The sequence below is a fragment of the Carassius auratus genome, chromosome 18 (genome assembly GCF_003368295.1).
Source record: "Carassius auratus strain Wakin chromosome 18, ASM336829v1, whole genome shotgun sequence".
In the NCBI taxonomy this organism is placed as follows: domain Eukaryota; kingdom Metazoa; phylum Chordata; class Actinopteri; order Cypriniformes; family Cyprinidae; genus Carassius; species Carassius auratus.
The window spans coordinates 7,300,525-7,322,282 of NC_039260.1; the positions used below are offsets into that span (position 1 = coordinate 7,300,525).

At 35.5% G+C, this 21,758-nt stretch overlaps 1 protein-coding gene across 1 annotated transcript; it reads right to left on the reverse strand.

Annotated features, from left to right (window-relative positions):
* Positions 1-455: 455 nt before the first annotated feature.
* LOC113118275 (aryl hydrocarbon receptor nuclear translocator-like protein 2) lies at positions 456-20,539 on the reverse strand. Its single transcript, XM_026287332.1, has 17 exons — positions 19,726-20,539; positions 12,216-12,345; positions 10,983-11,036; positions 10,841-10,882; positions 10,244-10,401; positions 9,982-10,061; positions 9,690-9,782; positions 9,022-9,139; positions 8,069-8,215; positions 7,142-7,382; positions 5,947-6,053; positions 5,285-5,435; positions 5,072-5,139; positions 4,297-4,414; positions 3,554-3,644; positions 3,355-3,454; positions 456-2,968 (listed from the first exon to the last, which is right to left on the reverse strand). The coding sequence occupies exons 1-17, from the start codon at positions 19,781-19,783 to the stop codon at positions 2,817-2,819; spliced, it is 1,908 nt and encodes a 635-aa protein (XP_026143117.1). The 5' UTR covers positions 19,784-20,539; the 3' UTR covers positions 456-2,816.
* Between the last annotated feature and the right edge of the window lie 1,219 nt (positions 20,540-21,758).

Below are 21,758 nucleotides of genomic sequence, written 5' to 3' on the forward strand. Positions count from 1 at the left end.
GTGGGGGAGTGGGAAACACAATATAAATCACAATTTTGTCTTTTAGGACAAGCCTGCAGTTATGGCACAGAGCATTGCTTGTACATTGGGGCCAAACAAAGCAGCTCTTCCCGTGCAAAATTCCTAACTGGTCATCTTACCAGAATAGTGATTTGCTAACACATCTAACCACCTGTGTGACAAACACTTACAGCTGATCCCATGAAATGTCAGTCAGGTTTAAGGAAATGCCCCATTTATATTCCTGGGTAATGCATTACGTTTGCAAAGCCAAGCGTTGGATGGACAATGGGATGTGGCAAGATATAAGTCGTGGCTTATATTCACACTAAAGATGTGCACACCACCTACTAGCAGTATTTCATTTCAGTTGGATTGGGTGGGTGGCTTCCTCCCTTCAAGTAAGCTCCTGGCAGCATGAGACAGAGTACACACTACACAATGATATGAAGACATTTTTTTTAAAAAGCAGCTCACAGAATTATAGATCATCTGACAGCACAGGGCAGCTGAGCGTTAAGGGTACTTGAAATATGTCTGCGGTCAAATTGCTTTGGTATAATCGGTCAGAATCAGCCGTTTCCATCATGCAAGGCCATGAGACTCCTGTGGCACATGTGCACCATCACAGTAAAGCAGTTCAATACACTGATCGTCTGAATGAAAGGTCACCAGCACGAAGGGAAGCAAATTTCACAAATTATGTGAATATGTGCAAAATCAGATACAAAGTGAAATGTGAATTCATAGAGGTGAACGATTACCCAGGGGAATCAAATTGAATTTGAGAAATTTAGAAAAGGAAGAGCGAATCAGTATCGTAAGGACATGCACACGCAATGAGACCTCAAATGTAATATACAAAATAGGGAATATAATAATGAATGGCATTTGATAGCATAATTTTAACAGCCCACAAAGATCATCTGCCCAAAAAGAGGTGTCATGTTTCTGAGCTTGTAGCCCTCTGTGAAAACAGGCTCAAAACAGCAGACATTGTCTTTGATTTTTCCATTTAAAACTACTAAAACATTGAGAAAAAAAAAAACATGTTCTTAGGTCTCTTGTCTTCAGTTAAGGTAATAGTTCAGCCAAAAATGGAAATTCCAGCATTACTTTCAAAACCTGTATGGTTTTCTTTCTTCCTTATGACTAGAATGCACTACCTGACTTTTAAAACCAGATTTCCATACACTTGTGAACTCATAGACTTAACTGTAGATGACACACTAATAGACTTCATAGTCATTTCAAACACAACAAACGCACTAAGAAATGTGCCTTGTTGCTAGGAGATATGAGACAAATGAAAACATGTATGATATCTTCCGACTGAATGGAATCATAGTCTGAAGCTAGAAAATCTGAATCTGTGCCCAGCATTCAACATGATTTTCTGTGAATCTGTAAAATCTGCAGGCTGGCTCTGACTTTTGGCAACTAGCATCGACTCCTCCAGACAGGGCAAACATCTTGTAAGTGTATTCTAGACTTTGGATAAAATGCCATATTGCATTAATTAAATTGGAGATCTATGAAGGGATAAGTTGGACTTGGAATATAGCGAACAAATCTTATGAATTACTTCTGTGGTGCTTTTTATAGTCCTCATTGAAGCTTGAAAGGCCATGGTCACCATTAACTTTCATTACATGGAAAAGAGCAGAGTGAACATGCTTCTAAATATCTCCATTTGTGTTCCATGAAAGAAAATGAACGAATGAAGCCCTGTAGAAGTCTTAAACTCCACATTCACACAAGTGTCTAAAAAGCAGTTCTTTGCTGATCCGCTAAAGGATTTTGACAAGGGGTTTTGATGATCTGCTCCCTGAGAGACCCTACCCTTATTAGATTCCAATCGCCATTTTACCTGTTTCCCCATCTCCATCAAGACCAGATTTCAGAACAGCAGAACTAGCACATCTAACTAAGGGGGCAACAACCAAGAAGATCGTCCCAGTCCCTGTAAATTTTAGTGACGGGCCTCTTTTTAGAAAAGCATAGCCCTGGCAGGACAGACGAAGGTCTGAGGGAAAAGTAGACATTCACACACGTTTGTAGACTAGAGAGGAAAAAACAAATGTCAGGCCTAACGGTGATCCTCAATTTTCAGATTTTTCCAGTCTTTTCAAGTAGTTCTGTTTGACAAATGACCACAAGCGCTAACCAATACCCCTCCCCGTTGTTCCACTCGTTCATAAAAAAAAAAAAAAAAAAAAACCCTTTGAATTCAAGATGATTTCTGCGCTAAAAGGGTAAAATAACTACCAGGCTTCCTTTGCCAAAGGAATCCCATGACGTTTTTATAAAACAATTTAGTCCAGCTTTGCTTCAAAAGCATCAGTTCAAGTGTTGATTGACTAATGAAACAGTTTTGAAATCCTTACGCCACTGGATCACAGTGGACCATTTGGGTTCTTGCCTTATGGCTTGGCTGAGGCATGGCAAACATGGCAAAACAGGCCAAGAACGTCTCTCCATTCTGATCCATGCCAAGGGGCAGAAGTGACCTCAGGGCTGAGGTGAAGAAATGCACACCAGACCACATAAAACCTGGTCCTGTTGCTTAAGGTACTCAGCATAAGGTACTCAGAGAGACCCCCGTCCCGTTTGGTTCTCCTTCACCAAGGGCAGCCATCAGATAACCTGCCATGCAGCTTGTCCATACACATTAAAAAGACACTAATAAATTAAAAACATGAAAGCCAAAGAATTCTCGAAGGCTTGCTGCCACATGAAAATCAATGGATGGTTCATTTTAAAAAGCTCCAGATAAGATGGGTCTTTAAAAAAAAAAAAAAAAACTGGAGCTGTGTTCACAGAGACCAGTGCATCTCGTCAAAGTCCACGGCCTCACCCAGGTTAGCATCGGTCTCCAGTAAGCTCATGATGACCGCCATGGCTGCCTCGTCAGTGCTCAGAGCGCCTAACCCAGGAACCCCCTCCAGATCCAACTGAGAGCTCCCCTCTGGATGACAGGAGCACAGGCGAAGCAAAACATCTTTAGTTCAGTTTAAAATATTCTAATATTACAGAACAAGAAAATATACATTTTATTTTTAATCAACAGAATTTGTCATCATGATATTTATCATAACTTACTAATACAATCTTAAGTATACTTTTTATTTCGAATTATTATTATTATTAGCAATAACGTATCATGAAATTTAAAAAAAATTATAATAATTGTGAACACAAATTTGTCATGAAAATCATGTCACAATGCAAAAAGTCTTACATTTTCCACACAAAACACAAAACCTTTTCTCCTGGGAAAACCTAGACACATGCTTGACAAGCTAGTATCTTAAGTACCACATGGCCAATGTAATATAATAATGTGACATCTACCCATCAGACTTTCTCCCGCGGTGAAGGCCCCACCCCTCGCTTCCTCCTCTGAGCTTGATTTGCCAGGCATCTCCACATCTGTCACTTCTCCATTTGGCACCTTAAAGCATGTGAAGTACTAAAGCGTTAGAACACAAGAAACCACAAAACTTGTATGTTAACTTCTAAACAGACAGACACATTTGTCTGACAGTCTCACATTGCTGCTGGCCTGAGCAAGGGCCAGTGGAGACTTGTCCTGCAGTAAACTGAATGGACTTGTATTGCCGCTGGATGGTGAGGAGTTCATCCTTAAGAAAACAGCATGACATCAGAATTCAAAGATCTTTTTTTAGGGAGGTGCAAAACTGCATATTTAAAAAAAATCAATCAATCCCTAATTGACAAAGTTTCCAAGAATCTTTTGCACTGCTGCTGACAAAATAAATATATTATGTATAGTGCTTCATACAATTAAGCGTGATTAATCACATCTAAAAGAAAAGTTTTTGTTTGCATAATATGTGTTTGTTTTGTATATTTATACACATATGTATATAATATACACACAAACACAAGCAAATACATGCATATCTTTTGAAAATGTTTACATGTAGTAACATGTCTATATTTATATTCAGAATCTTTATTATAAATAAAAATATTTAATATATATACAACGTATTTTTCTGAAATATATACACATGCATGTGTGTGTATTTATATATACATAATAAATACACACAGTACACACTCATATATTAAGTTTAAGTGCGATTGTTTAATGTCACTAATTATGTACTTATATTTATAAAAAAAAATTAACTACTCAACATCATTAATTAACTTGTCGATTGAAGAACGACAAGCTTACCAAACAACTCTGAATCACCTTCATTTTCATCGCTTGTAATACTTCACTGCAAATTTAATAATAGAAAGGAAGCTACATAATTAGTTTACCTATTATAGTCCATTATCTCATTAGCAATTTGGGTCCCTATGCACCCAGCGTAAATCATGCCTGATGCACTGGAGATCCCTGGGATGATTGGAACTTGTTGGGACTTCTTGGCATCATCTACAAAACAAAACGAACAAAACTACTATTGGACCTTAAGAGTTGGATATATTTAGAATTAATAATAACATAAGGTTCGCTAAACCAAAAAATTATGTCTTTCTGTTTGATATCCTTAGCAAGTGAACTCTGCGGCCAACTTTGTAATGTGTTTTTTGTATACATCTAATCCTATTGGAAATCTCTAAAACTGTTGCCATTATTGTGCTTATATAATTCATTTCAAATCAATAGTAAAATCTGACAGTGATGATGAATTTCACATATTTTATCATTTTTGAGACAAATCATGCCAACCAAATTCAGGTGGTTCCAGCTAATGAATAAAAAAAAAAAACACAAACCCAAACAAAACAAAACTAAACCAAACCATATCAAACAAACAAAGAAACAAAAAGATACACAAACACAAAACTAAACAAATCCCCAAGCAAAACAAAAAACAAATCAAACAAAAGAAAACAAACAAAAAACAAAGCAAAAGGTATATATTTTAGGAAGGTGACCAGCTTTTTATTAACTGGAGAGCTGGACTTGCATTTATATAGTTTCCTTCTCCTCTACACTGTATATGGTTTTACAATGCAATAATGCAAATTATAGGTACACGCCTAGAAACAAAACATATTTACAACATTCACAGATCTCAGTACTCACCCTCCGAGGCCTTGGAACTACTAGGCTGCTCAGATTTATCCCCTGATCCACCTGGATTACTTTTACCGCTGAGTCAGGCGGAAAAAGAGTCAAGAAATAATCGGTTATCTCATTGATCACAGAATTTGGACGTGACAGGTTGAATCATGAATTGTTATGCATTAATAGGAAAAACGGCCTGTTAGAAAAACCAGATGAAATGCTGGTACTTACGATATTACGGTGTTGGTCGACACTATGTATTCTATTTCTTTGGTCCAGGGATTTATAAAACTAAACCACTGACTTTGTAAGGTGACAAAAGAGCCATATTTCGTTTTAAACTTATAGCAGTTTGTCTCAATCTTCTCTTTACTCCTCAGCACTGTGAAAAGAGGCGACCGAAATGACACATTAAAGGAAGTGCAACCAAAAATAAAACTGTAATTTACTCATAAAACCAGTCATTCCAATCCCATATTATGTTTTGTATTTGGCACAATATAGCTTGACAGACACTTGTTCAATCATTAGATGGAAGAGTTTATTTTCTTCTAATCTTTTTTTCCACAGAAGAAAGAAACTTATAAAGCATTGGAATGTGTAAAAGATAAACAAATAAAAGGTAATAAATGTCACATTTAGTTAGTTGTAAATGCATGTAATCCAGTATTACACTCGGAAGCACTGCCCTCGTGTATCTGCCACTGAAAGCTGTTCTAATGTTCTTTAGAAGTAAGACTAATGATTAATGATGGATGATAAGGATTTGGCAACTCTTTTCCTTCTTTGTCCAAATGTTTTCGGCAATCTGCCTAGTTTCTTGGAAAATACTTTCAGGAAAACCTGTTTAGAGCTCTAGTGCTCCTAATGGTAAGGATCTGGATGCACGGTACCTTTTCGGTGTCTATCTGCCAAATGAGGCAGGTCGTCCAGATGGAAGTATTCATAGCAGGATGTGCCTAGCAGCTCCTGGGGTAAATAACCCAGAATAGTGGTGGCTCTGTGTGAGCAATATAAATAGAATTCATTTTTTTTAAATCACATTTCTCACCATGAAACTTTAAAGGAGAAATAACTTTTTAGAGACAACTCCCAGAGAAAGTGCCACAGTGTTTACACCAACAAAACATAACTCTTTTTATTTGAGTATCTAGGCTATCCTGTGCTCAAATTAACCAAACAACCAAACCAACAGCAGATGTCAAGACTGTTTAAAAAAACAAACGTTTTTTAGCAGTAATTATATTTGGTACCTCATAAATAACACAAGGATTATTATAGGATAATTATTATAGAACATTTAAAAGTTTTATTATTATAATTTTCTGTAAATAATTGTATATAATTTCACATAGTTTACTATTCTGTTAATTACTGCCCAAAATTAAATCAATATATATTCAATATATACATTTCAAAATTTCAATACAAATATTTCAAAAATATTGTATATAATTACTTTTATTAAAAGGGTGCACGTAAGTGGTGCACAGGTGTACACTCACTTTTTATGTTAAATATAATAATATCATCACACTTTATTATTTTGTCTATTATATTATTTTAAAAGCGTGCATTATCATTATTATTTTATTTCATTTATATTTTTGTAGTTATATATAGGGGTCACACTATGTGCAGTGCGAGTACCAAACCAAATCTCCAGGTACTCTCATGAGAACCATGAGAGTTATGTGCACCCATTTATTAATTTTTAGATATGATACAGTAATTTTTATATAATGTATATAGACTACTAAAACCAATTTAAGTTAATTACTCCCCAACAGACACTTAATACTGACATAGTTAACTATTATGTGAATAACAAATACCTAAAAGTTGTCTTTTCTTAACAAGAAGGAAACTAAATTCAAGTTTTAAAAAGAAAAAGCATGCTGCCCTCTAGTGAGAATGAAGTGCCCATGTACAGTCCACTTACTACGGAACATACCAGACAAGGGAAAGTTATGTGGGTAATTACATACTGTGGAGCTAGTTTGCACAGATGACTATGATTAGGCACACAAACAACTGCCAGTCACAAAAATTCACATTTATTTATTCCCAAAACAAGAGTCAATTTACCGTTGATCCACAAAGGTGAATTTGCCATCCATGGCGTAGCGGGTGACAAATTCAGTAGGCTTGACCTTGATCTCTCCGTTGGCCTGTGGGAGGGTGTGGGGGTGCACGCGGCCCACTGCTACCAGGCAGCTGAAGTGGGAGCTCTCTTTATCCGTCTCAGCCTCCCCCTCTGTGCCCAGCTGGCGCGTGGGCCAGGTGCGCATGTATCCCGTGCAGTGCACAGTGCAGTACCGCTGTGACTCTGTTGGGGCAGTCGAGCAAAACAGAGTCAATTTACAGGTGAGCTGTGAGCCAAATGTCCCACCATATGTTGTTAAAGCGGAACACAAAGGTGCACGTTTCATTCCCTTTTGGATTTGCTCGATTTAATCTAAAAACGTGCCGTGACAAACATCTGACAAATGTTTTTTTATTTCAGTGTTGTGACAAATGTGATATGTAGAAAAGCTTAAATATAAGGAAAACTAGGTTATAATGCATTGTTCAATGCATGTTCAATATATCAAAAAAAAATAAAAAAAATAAATAATGCATAAAAACCAATCCATGGCTTTGCAGGGTTGCCTGAATAACTAACTGTTCTGGGCAGTTTGGAAAACGACATGTTCACCAAGAAAAGAAATGTCAAAGCAAAAAGAAGAGTAAATATTCAGAAGACGTCATCAACATCAACATCTTGAACCTTTGGTTCTGAGCAATAAGAATGACATTGTCAGTCTGAAGCCAAGAATAATGAACCTTTATTTAACTTCTATCTTCTTTATTTTTTTAAATAGAAAAATCATAACAGACAGTGGATTTGATTGCATGAACAAGACTCTTCTGATTCACTTCATTGTCATAATTAAAACTGGAAAACCGTCTTTAACAACTTAATTGTAAAAACTGGATGAGCTGCTGATGTATCCTGACTGAAATGCTACTGACCTTTCTTTTTTGAAGCCCCAGCTTGGAAGTCCCTCTCTTCTTTGACAGTAACTTTGTTGTACTTCATTCGGCAGAAAAATGAGCGCCGGGCTCCAGAGCAGAGCCGAGCTGCTCCGACGGGGAGCTCAGCCTGCACCTGCAATCCCGCTGCACATAAACTCCAGTTAGATTGGTTGAAAGAAATGATTTTTTCTCAAAAACTCATAATTAGGTTTTTACTCACCCTCATGTTGTACCAATTTTTTGTACCAAAAGCAATCCTATGGCTTCAGAAAACTTCAAATACAGCATATGAGTCATATGGACTACTTTTGGTCTGCTTTATGCCAGGAAACAGGTTTGAAAGTCTGGGTTTGGTAAAGATTCTATTTTAAAGAAATTCATACTTTTTAGTGATCAAATGTGACCATTAAGATGTTTATAATGTTACGAAATATTTAAATGCTGGATTCTTTTGATCATTCTATCAATCAAAAATGGTGTTCACAGAACTATTAAGCAGAAGCACTGCTGTCAACATTGTTAATTTAGATAAACGTTATTTGACCCCCAAATCAGCATATTAGAATTATTTCTGAAGTTTCATGTTAAACTGACGACTGGAGTAATGGCTGCGCAAAGTTTGGCTTTGCCACCACAGGAATAAATTACATTTTAAAATATATTTAAATAGAAATTACTCATTTGAACTGTAATAATCTTATAGGAATATTACTGTTTTTACTGTATTTTTTTTTTTTTACAAATAAATGTATCCTTGTTGGTCATAAGAGAATTCTTACTAACCCCAAACATTTGAATGATGGTGTATAATATTCTGTATATTTATTAAGCAGAGTTGAGTACAACGTGCATGCAACAAACATAAAACTGTATACGCATTTCAGAAAAGCATTCAGGAAACACACACTCAAACTTAACACAACCATTTATTACGGTCAAAGTATGTTTACTTTTGGCGTCTATGAGGCGCTCCCGTGGGTAGAGTTCAGAGGCAGACAGCTGTTCCTTCACTTTACCAATGTCCTTAGGATGAACATAATCAAACAGGCTCTGTCCAATTAACTCCGTCTGGGGAGAAAAACATTGAAATGAGCCATGATTTAACTAATCCATTTTGCCAAGAGGTCAGATCATAAACCTAGTTGTTTATCATCAGATGAACAAATGCCGTTTTCATATATATATATATATATATATATATATATATATATATATATATATAAAATTTGTGAGCATTTTTCAGGAATTCTTGAGATTAAGCATATTCTTTTCCAAAATTGAACTGATGTCTATAAAACTAATGTCCTTTAAGAATGATATTGGCAGTTAATAGTACGCTTTTGAGGTCATAAGAAACAAACACGCTAGTATGTCTAAACATTTAACTGTTCATGTATTTTTATGAGCGGTTTTAAAAAACGGCATTTGTTTACCTGGTGACTTTGATGACTATATTATGATTCTATGATGTGGAAAATGGCAAAAAATAAAGAATGAGTATATATATGTGACAATTTTTTTGTCTTGTAGTGGTAATGTACATCTTTTCATAATTATAGCACTTATTTTATTTTTTAAAAAGTTTATAAAGTATATATATATATTTGAACTGTTCTACCCGACTGTAATTCAGTGTTTTCGAAACAGATTCTGAGACAAAGACTATCTTCCCACGGTCACAGCCAACCACAAAGAGAAATCCATCTGCAGCCTGGACAAGAGATAGAGATAGAAAGAGATCATTTAGGGTTGATGTTGTAATTTCACAACCGCAAACAGTCAAAATGCCCTGTTTAAACAAAAGCTATTTCTGGAGCCTTTTCCACCCACATAATCAATAATTTGCAGTGATAATTCTCCTGCTGTTACAAATAGCTTTAAGACATGGTTCTATAAACTGTAGGATTTACCCTTAAGACAAGGTGTTTGAGCTCATCATCTGGGAGGAATGCAGGTTTGTAATTGGCTTCTGCAAACGAGCTGGTTGCTCCTGAAAAACAGGCACTCCATTACCCCACATACATCCAAGAACATCCATCACTGTTTGCTCTGCTTTAATTATGTGTTTGTTCTGCTTTAATTAGGTATTCATGAAGGAAAATACATTTTTCAAGCTCAATATTAGTTTTTGTGTTTGCTAGACTACACAAAAAGCAAATCTACTGTAGGTACCTTTGAGTGATTTGAGGTGCTGGACAGCCATTCGTAACACAGTGAGTTTGTCAAGCTTGCGGGACATGGGGTTACAGGTGGGAATCATCGCTGCCAACTCATCAATCAAGTTATTCATCTTATCTCGCCGCCGTTTCTCGATCTGACTGTGAGGTTCTCTACAAGATGAGATTTGTGTTGTAAATACCACTGAACTCCACGAAGTTGAAATATTACCACATTTAAGGCCCCATTTACACTGCATGGTTCAAGTGACACAAATCCGATTTTTTGCTCTCATGTGGCACAGATCGGATATGACCGGTGAACGTGTAAGCAGGAAAAAACCGCATGGATTCCGATGTTCTCAGATCGGATTCAGGCCTAATTCATATGTGGTAATAAATCGGATATGAATCGGATACGTGCATTTGCGTGTGCCATGTAAGCAGACAAATCGGATATTCCCCAGTGTAAATGCAGCCTAAGTGTACGTCATTTTTTTAGTGTTTGAACTTCAATGACAGTGGAAACTTAACAACTAAATAACAATAATAATAATAACTTTAAAAAGGTGGATAAAATAAATAAAATAATGATAAAAAATGTGATAAGTACCTGACACATTTAATTTTTAAGTGCTGGTCGTCTCCTTCCGATCTAAGAAAACATGATAATAAAAGACATACAAGTGTTAAAAATAACGATTAAAACTGTAGATCAAGGTGAGACATATTGAGTTTCGTAATGGGCTAAGTACCTTCCCTGATCGTCCTCCATATCCTCCTCTAGATTTGAAGCAGATTTTGTTTCCCTGGAAACAAAGTTGTGAGATGATTAAAGTGACTCATGAAATGCTGCGGTGAATCTAAAGAGGACAGTAAACACAGACCACGCACTTCCTCTCCCAATGCATCTCGACTCATTCAGAAAAGCAGGACAGGGGTTAACGGTTCAAACAAGAGGATATTAGTCATCAGCTATAGCAAATCAGCTATAAAATCCAAATATCCAATATTAATGTATTGCATTCTCACACGCACACACATACTTTTTCAAGAAACTAGGGCTGGCCGGTATGAATATATAGAAATTTATGAGGGACTTTACTCACAAAGAAACATGGAGTAATGAAAAAAACAAAGTGGCAAAGATATACGATTGTACAACAACTATGTGACTCTGTATCTCATCAATACGAATTAAACCTATGCAGTCAATGTGACTTATCCAGGCAGCATTAAAAGGCAGAACAAACAGTACAGAACTACTATTTTTCATGTTTTGGTGGTTTGTGTCCATCAAGCTACGAATGAGAAAAGAAAGAGGAATCAAAAGGAGATTTGAGATAGAAATAGATTTACACTACAAAATGACACTACTATTTAAAAGCCACATTACAGTAAAAACATTAATTGTGAAATATTACAAATTAAAATGACCGTTTTCTCTCTTATTATATCTTAAAATATAATTTACTCCTGTGATGGCAAAGCTGAATTTTCAGCAGTCATAATTCGATCTTCAGTGTGACATGATGCTTCAGAAATCATTCTAATATGCTGATTTGGTGCTCAAGAATTTCTTATTATGGTCAATACATTTTTGTAAAAGCCATGATACATTTTTCCAGGATTTCCTGAAGTTCAAAAGAACAGTATTTATCTGAAATCTTTTGTGGACATGTTTACAATATGAAAACAACATTTAAATAATTTAAGTAATTACTTTTTTATACAATTTAAAAAAATTGTATTAAGATTTAAGCATTTAAATAACTAGATCTTTTTTTTTTTTTAAATAGGCATCGTCACACTTCTGTTCAATATACAAACAATTCTTCAAACCATTTTAATAAACCATTTGCAATCTTTAATTTCTTATTACGGTAAAAATACAATATTGTGATTTATACAGTAACTGTCATATTTTGTAAAAACGCCAGCCTCTACTAGTGACAAAAGTAAAAATGTAAAAATGTGGATATACTCACGGGTTGTCCATGCTGCCTTTCCGTTTCCTGGGCAGCTCCATGCCTGAGGCCATGCCGGTGGCTGAGGCGGGGGTCATCAAACCAGACAGAGAGACAGAGAGGCCCTGGGGTTCTCCCTCTAGTGAGTCTCCTGCCAATGGTGGGAGGGATTTAGTATAGTGAATTTACAAAAAGACACACGCCAAAACACAACTATGTGCTACATATTGGAACCAGGGCACAGTGGAATAGATTTCATAACAGACATCTAAAAGAATCAGACCATCTGTAATCGGCGGATTTTTGTGTGAATTCAGAGTGACTTTTTGTCTGTGTGCGACAATAAACAGGACATTATTTAATCTTGTGAAAGTCGTCTTAAAAGTGTAATATTAAAACCCAGAAACCCAGTTTGCACCTGGTTCTTAGAAAGAAAAGTTGACAGAGAACTACTTGCCACATCGAGGCTGGGCGACCATGAGTACAAAACAAACAATTGACTTCACCTCCACAGAAACGTGCATCACTCTTTCCTTCATGCACATCTATACACCTATTCAGACAAGGAGGAATATGCGAGTCTTTTTAAATACACAGTCTTTGACTTCCTGTACAAACGATGCTTTAAAACAAGAAGCATTTTATAGCTGTGTATCCATTTCTATTTACATAATATCCAGTCTCCATTATTGAGGACAGAACAGAACTGTCAAACACTAAAATCATGCATCTGTTGAGTTACAACAGCTTTAGCTTCTGGTTTTTGGCTTAAATCATTGCAGCATTTAGTCATCGCTGCAAATAAAAGCAAAGGACTCTGATTGAAGACATATTGTCAATTCAATTTTGGTTTCTATTTATCATAAAACCAAAAATCCCTAGTGTTATCATTAAAATATATATATATCAACAATTAGCCCATGCTGAAGTAAAGCTATTGTGAATGCAAATAAATAAATCTTTCCACATATTATTATAATTACTATTATTATTATTATTATTGAAATAAGAATGAATAGACTATGTTGAAGTAAAGCCAGAATGTGAATGGAAAAAAAATAAATCTCTTGACATAGTATTATTATTATTATAACACTGGAAAAAGAAAGATTATTTGAAATAACATCTAGTCCATGCTAAAGTAAAGCTACAATGTGAATGCAAAAAAAGTATTAATAATAATAAAATGCCACCCAATATTATAACAGTTATTATTAGTTCAACAATAACTGAAAAAATGAAGAATTTAATTTTTATTATTATTAAAAACTAGCCCACATTAAGGGTAAATCTACAAAGTGAATGCAAAGAATAAAACGAAGCTCTTCACACGAGTGCGGTTCATCATGTTGCAGTTCAAATCACAATCACAGTATTTCTTGCACTAACTGTAATATGACTTTTCTGAGCAAACTGTGCAGCTCTACCGGACACCTGGCAGACACATAATAGAGCTGTATTTGCCATCTGTTATTGCCATTGACCACCATAATCCATTCACAAATTCCCTGCAAGCAGAGCACCTTATTCATGAAGAGGCTTTAATGGTGCAGTCTGTTTTCCCGCCTGCTTCACCTGTTGCTTTAAGCCTCTAAGATCAACAGACCCGCTCCACCTCATCAGGCCCTGAACTGCATCTGCGCGTCCTCCTCACACCGGCCATGTGTACACGTGCATGTACTTTGTGTGTGTGTGTGTGTGTGTTGTCACAGTGCCATCAGGTTCAGGCGACAATGGAACAAGCCAGGCCAAACACAGCTTGTGCCCCTGGCTCCTATATTTAACAGTGCTCTGCAGGCCCAGTGACCTAAATAGTTGTTAACAGATCGGCAACAACCTGATTTTTAATCCTGAGTGCTGGAGTGAAGATCTGCGGCGGGATTATTTGGTTTTACGAAGCCGATAGGAAGGCCGCACCCAACAGTGAAGAGCTCTGTCTTTCACTTGCTCATGATATTACCTGGACTTCACTGCATTGTGTGACGTCATTTGCACAAGAGAAAGGCCATTTCACTGGCTCACTATTCAGTTTCAAGGATGGATCATTCAAATGCATATATACATATATGTATGCACATGCCTATGTACAATTATTTTCAATGTATTCAACCTCAAAAAGAACACATCTATCATCAGCTTAACCGTACTTCTCAAAACAAATGCATTTTAAGTGTAATTATACTCTTTAGATGTCATTAAAAGCAATACACACCCATAAATTGAAAAAATGCCTGAATAATTTACTAGATTATCTATCTAAATAACTTGGAAAAACAGTCAATGCAAGCACTACTTGTCATCATGTAAAAAAAATTATCACAAGGTGCGGTAAATATTCATGATACTTTGCATTGTTATTATAGAGCTGCACTAGAAACATGTCCAAACTCAAGTTATTTACGTCAAACGTTGTGCAAGAACGTGACAAAAGTGTGTGAAAGTAGGTCAATGAATCCACTTCGGTGTTTTTAGCTTTGGCACACTTTTGGCACCACACCTTGGTAGTATTTTACGTCTCACTGTTGAGCATTAAACGGTTAAGCTAAATGTTGGACAAACAGGTAACCGAAGGGTTTAATTATAACCATGTTGACGTCACAAGTTTTTATGTCCCGTAAACTGAAAAGACCGGTTTTCTGTGATGTACTGAATGACCCTTGCAAATTCTCTCAATAAGTCATCTCTATTGAAGTGAGGGAAGAAGGATCTGCTGTAGCTTATTATACAATAAATATTTACTCGTTTGTTACACAAAAGCTTAAGAAAGAAGAGCTAGCTTACAATCATTGAGTCACTAAACAACAACAGGGTCATCAAGACTTCAACAAAGCAGAGGGTCTGGTTTCAACCAGAATGAGTTTATTTTTCAATAATGACTGGCTCACTGTAGATTATTCCACTTATTAAATGGCTACTTACCAAAACAACTAAATAATGAATAAACAAAATAGATTAAATAAACAGACATCAAATACTGATTTCAGCTAAAAAATATTTGTTGAGAACTGATTGGCACTCATTATACAACAATATTGGGCTATTGACCAATCACAATCTATAACTTATATTTAGCAAAATATAGTACATTTATTATGTCCACACTTGTGTTGTTGATAACATGTGCAACTGACAAATGGTATAGTGCCTTATTAGAAAATTCACAGCAAATGATTGATGATGCAGATGAAAAACAATGTTAACTCTTCCCACAGTTAAATAAAACACTGGTGCGTTCCAATCACTAAAGCGTGAATGTCAATGACTAATGTCTAGGTTTAAAACCACAAATCATCCAGTTATAGCATCTTGGCATTGGATGGTGGATTTTCTGTTTGACGAAAGCAAAACACTGCAATAATGCCACAATAACATTCAATGCAAAGCAATTATGCGCATTTTTTTCAGACTTTTTCCTATTGATGTAGTTAAAATTACTCAGCTGCATGGTATGCTCTATTTTTCAGTTCAGTTTTAGACTTCGAGTTGCTTAAGAAATTTGTCTAAAATGTGAGAATCCGTAGACATGACAAATGTCTAAAACAAAAAGTAAAAAAAGGCATTCAGTTCATACATTGCTTAATTTTTCAAACAAATACAAAACTGATTTAAAATAATTTTATTAGCCTATTTTGATAATTAGGTAACTAACCGGTGGCTATAACAACTAGATAAGCTACAAAATTATGACACTCCTATTTTTTTTTATAATTTTTTTTTAAATGTAAGAATAAAAGTATAATGTAGTTATATAAAAGCATCAATCTTCTTGACAAATATACTTTTAAATGTCTAATGGATCATCACAACAAATAGTCATCATTTACTTAATCAAAGTTTGCTTATATTTTATTCTAACACAACTAGCCATAAATGAAAGACAGAAGCATCAGATTTAGAAATTATTTTGATGTGGGTTTGTAATAAACTGGATAAGTAAATGGTAAATTCTTTGAGCTTGATGCTGGCACTGCTTTATGCAAATCTCAAAGCTTACCAAGACAGACATCTGGCCCTTCAAAATAAAATACAAACATGCGAATGACAAAGAAAATCATGTGTACACAAATTTCACGAGGCACACATATCTTAATAGTTTCTCTGAAAACAGAGAAGAATAAATGCTTAACATCTAAATAGCAAGATCAAAAAACAAACAAACTAAAAAAAATCTAATGTCTAGACATGAAGGCAACAGGAAACTGTCTCTTCGACAAGAGAGGAAGTCAAGACAAGCTGTAAAACTGACAGACAGAGTTGAGATGTGACAGTCAGAACATCATCAAAACAATCATTCTTAACTATTATATCCGAGATTTAAAGAGGTCTGAAAAGTGGTGCTTTAGAAGGAGACCTTGAACAAGACTTTCCTATTCAGTTGAATAAAAACACATTCTCAAAATAGCCTCACCATTCAAATCAGAGGAGCCTCTTTGGAGACCGTGACAAAGCGTATACGCAACACTTGGGCCTATGTGTGCAGCACATCCACTAGACTGCAATCTTAAATTCTCTGCTGAATAATATTGCTTTTAACTGTACTTATGTGTCCGTTTGCACATATAAAAATAACACATTAAAATTCCTATAACATTTCTCAGAAACAAATGTACAGCTACTTTCAAAGCTCTCCATTTCAGCAGTCTTCAACATTTGATGATTTGAGAAGTATAAAAACTCTTCCCAGTAGCTCAGGATCAGGTGTGTTAGCAACCCATCGTGCAACATATTTCATCAAATATATGATGTAGCTATAGACAGGAAGTGGTCAGTCAAAGTATTGCTAAAACATAGTGCAAAAGTGTCACAATAAACCCTACTTCTGCTGACCTACTTTTGATCAAATCTTCTCCTTTAACTTTACAGCTTTCATAGTCCTCACAAACAAGAGTGAACTTCTATTAAAACATTTTATGTATTCAGCTCAAGGAATCTAAGAAATGTTTTTTCAGATTCAATACTTTTTAAAAGTAATGGATAACTAAATGTAAAGGAGTTTAATACACTTAGTTACACGGTGTATATACGCAATATATTAATATAGAAAGTGTGTTAAATATGTTTAAAACCCATTTTAAAAAATACAGAAGTGCAAGCAAAGTGATGCAATATGTAATGAAAAATATAACATTATATACTATAAAATTCTAATATAATACAATATGATATATGGTTATATCATATAACGCCATAATATAATAAAATGTAATGTTATATTATAATATATTATAATATCATATAGCCCATAAGGATAAGGATTGAATGAGGAAATTTGTTGTTACAGGATGGCACAGATTCAGACTTTAAAAGATTTAGTATATGCAAAGAATGATTCAATAAAATATTGGCTTTCAAACTGTAAATGTAGGAATAAAATCAGCTCATTCATTCCATTTTGCATCTCACTTTTTAATGACATTTTATCATTTTTATCTTCATTTATAAAAATATCTATAGTAATATCACTGAGGGAAGACTAGCATTAAATAATTAATAAACGAAGAAGGTATTAATATACAATGCTGTCTTCACCCTCCCCTACACATAATTCCCACAGACAATCTACCAGGACAAGTGCATTTTACTTATCAGCTTTGCCAGAATTTACCAGAAGCGTAGGATAGTAAATAATTGGCCTGAAAAAACACCCATCACCAAAATGACTGGAATCTGTAACTCAAAAGAACAGTTACCTAAGAGACATACTTTCCAGATGAGACCCTAAATTCCAGTCACGTTTTTCAGTGTTGGGGAAGGGAGGGGGAGTCGGTCACGAGAGGAACTGACAGCAGATTTAGGTTACACACTTTAGCCAGAATTAAGAGCACAAGTGCCCTATTACATTAAACAGCTTTGTTTCCGATTGTTTATAGCCAAGTTATGCAAAGGTTCACTGAGTTAGGCTGAAGAGAGAAAGCAATGCCTGATAAAGAGGAGGGCATCACAGCTCTGGCCTACAAGTGTGCCGAGTTTGACCTACATATTACACAACCGTCACGTTTCAAGAAAACAGACTAGATCAGGCAGCACTATGACCTCACAATGCTAATGATTCACATTTACGTCACAGGAGGCAGTTTCACTCATTAAAAATGAGACCGAATTCACTAAGGGAAAGGCATCTCTACTAGACAGTGTACTTGGGAACTGAAAACCCAATATATCTAACAAATATATTTAAAAAAATGTGACTTATTGCACAGTATACATAGTAAAACTCTCTGAAGTAGAACAATAGAGTACGAATGTTTCTTTGGGGCTTATGTAGGCTATTAACCCATTTATTAAAGAATTATCTAAATAAAAGATGATCAAAAGTCAGTATTATAGTTTTCTACACACTTTACTATATACTCTACTATAGCTCAAAACTAAAAACACCCGATTTACGATCGAATGACTCTTGTGAATCGAGTCAAAGCACTTATGATTCAATCACTTGGTTTACTAATGAATTAATTCGGCAAGTTTACGGAACTCGAAATTAGTAGTACTTAAACCAAAAATTGTTCGGGATAGTTGGCCATATGGCAATGTGTAAAAGACACACATCAGGAGTTGTGGTAGTCAATCAGTAAATAAAGAAATAACTTGATTAAACATCACATTTTCAGTTTGTTTAATGCTTTTATACACAGTTGTGGCCAATAGCATTTAGGCTATGCCTCCTTTTAAATCAATAGACTACAATTGCAAAAATTATTTCCTACTCTTTTGTGTGTGTTGAACAAAAATCTGAGGGCAATACAATAAAAAATAAACATGTGTATATATATATATATATATATATATATATATATATATATATATATTTTTTTTTTTACAAAAATAAAAGGTGGAGCAAAAGATGAATCACAAACAGAACAGTCAAGTTATATTCTTTATAATTTTCACCGTTATACTCAAATGTAAACACAACCGGTTAAATCATCGATTTAACGCATTTTTCGGATAAATTCTGATTATTTTATTATGATCACCGGTGGAGGTTAGGGGAAAAAAAATATTTTTTTTAAAGTATGCCATATGAAATATACAAAGTTTCCGAAAACAAGAGAAAAAAAAAATCGACAGTAGCACGCAATACACACATGAAGACATTTCCCGTTATACACAAAAGGAAAAACAAAAACATTTAACGTAAAGACCTAGCATAGCCACAGCTGAGTGAATGTGACGGCAGCCAATCTGCCAAAGGCCTCGCAAAATAACAACAGCAAAGCATACTACATGTTAAAAACGCGAATATCAGTCACATTAGAACCAGAATAGGTGGTATTAATCTGCGTTAAAACTCAAAATGTGGCAGGGTGAGCAGTTTCGACGCGCCTCTGCTCGTGTTTGCAGGAGTTCGCTCTACTGAACTACTGACCTAGTTTCGCAGCGAACGCGAGTGTGCAAACCAATCAGCGGGGAACACCGAGAGCTCCCCTCTCCTCCGCCCGGCACTCAGCGCAATCTACACTAACTCTCTCCGCTTCAAGCGGACCCGGTTAGCCTGGACTAACTTGTATTGTTTTAAGCGGCGACTTACCTGGCATTTCCCCCGTCGCTCCGTCACCGCCGCCAGCCGCTGTATTCCTCGCCGACATGGCTGGAGCCGGTACGCCGGGGCCCAGGACTCCGATGCTGCATGTGGAGAACGAAGGCGGTGGTAGTTATTTGCAAAGTGGGGAGAGAAAGAGGAGAGGTGAAGGCGGAGAGAGGGACAGCGAGGCCTTTATAATGTATTTATTTATTTATTTTTACAACTAACTAAATTGGGAGGGTGGACCGAGCGTAAAAACGTGCAAGGAGAGGACGCGATGGAATCAGAACAGTGGTTGAAATCCAGGGAAACGCGGAAGACGACGACAACGCACAATCTCCTCCTACCGTCATCAACACCGCCTTCTCTGCTGTCCGTTCCCTCACGTTACTAACCTAGTAAGTCACGCGATATGTTACGCAAGCCGAGAAAAATGCGGTCACGGATGCGATGGCGGTATGCGGTACTGAACGAGTGCCGGTCAGCCGTCTTTTCGATTGCAGCAATGTTAATTCAACATTTCGATTCTTTTCTTGCACCATCATATATATTCAAACTAGAACTGAATGTACGTTAAGTAATAGGCTATATTGATGATTTGTTTGGAAGTAAATTATATCACAAAAAGCAGACCAAAAACTATTCCTATTCGAGTTGTTTAAAAGTGCCAAAATATTGGATCCTGTATCCTTAACATTCTTATTTGTCTGAAAAAAAAGAGTGTTAATAAATTAGTGTCAAGTAGCCTAAAAATCATTACACTAAAATAAACCAGCGCATTTTATATTAAGTGTATGCATTAGGCCTATTTTATTTTATTAGTTTTGGCAATCCATTTAACTTGTTTATTTTTGAGTAAACTCATTATTGTACAAATGAAACAAATTTTACTGGTAGCCTTATGATTTTTGAATAAGCTTGTCAGTCAGACACTTAGGCTACTCTTTCATATTGTATCAGACTAAACTGAATTACTAGGTAATCCTAGGTTTGATTGATTTTATGATAATACCATTGAAATAATAAATAAAATGGAGTGTTGCTCAGTAGACTATAAATAACAATAGCGCCCTTTATATGTAATGGGATTTTCATTCATTTTGCTTAAGGAAACTATTGTATATGTCTTTTTTTTTCTCACATGAAAAAATAAATAAATTCATCACTCTAAAGATGCTGTGTTGTCTGCATTCTATTTAAAAGATTTCAGGGATTAATTTAATGAATGTGTCTTTGCATGGTTTTTTTTTTTTTTTCTTCTGGCCTGATAACAACTTTGACACCTACCTTGAAACGATCGAGTAACCAATTCTGAAAGAAAAAACAGACACTCGCGCCAGCTAGTGGACAAGAAATGCACCTTAATCATTTTTTTTTTCTTCTAATGGTCCTTGAAAATAAACGCAGGTGATCTGATCTCATATGTAGCCGCAACTGACTTTATTATAACAACACACATTTATAACACACAATTGAGACACAGGAAAAGTTGAATCACACTTTTTCCTGCAAAAGATATTGCATACAGAAAACAAGAGTCATAGTTAAATGATGCAAATGAATACTTTATGTGACCACCACTTCAAGTCCATACATTTAGTCCACTAGATGTCACTCTTTTCTTTAAGAACAGAAAGTGCCCTGGACCAGAGTGTGCTTTCATGATACACTATACTATTAATATATAATAATAACTTCAGTAAAAGTTAATGGGGCAGTGATGACACTTTTTTTTTTGTGAATACATTAAAATTAATTAATTATTTTTATTGTGTATTATTGTTTTGGTTCACATTTTGTAGATAAAGAATCTTCATTTGCACAAATGCACATGTTCATTTTGATCATTGTGAATAGTAAATGTTTTTCAGTTTTTTTTTTGTTTTGTTTTTTTGTTACCTTTGCATTGAATGGCAGACCTTCAGTGAGGCAGCTCCAGATTTTATTCATGGAAGACTATTGAGGCTCCTAAAACAAGCATCAGTGAAACAAAGCCCTAGAGCTGTGTAGACTACCAATTGAAATTTTTAGACCTCAAT

What these genes read in the sequence shown, in the direction of transcription:
- LOC113118275 (XM_026287332.1), bottom strand. Translation starts at nt 19,783, where the DNA reads ATGTCGGCGAGGAATACAGCGGCTGGCGGCGGTGACGGAGCGACGGGG. An exon ending in GAGATAATGGACTATAATAG is followed by an intron (nt 3,645 to 4,296) that starts GTAAACTAATTA and finishes TGTTTTCTTAAG; the next exon opens with GATGAACTCCTCACCATCCA. An exon ending in CGCGGGAGAAAGTCTGATGG is followed by an intron (nt 2,969 to 3,354) that starts GTAGATGTCACA and finishes CCTGTCATCCAG; the next exon opens with AGGGGAGCTCTCAGTTGGAT.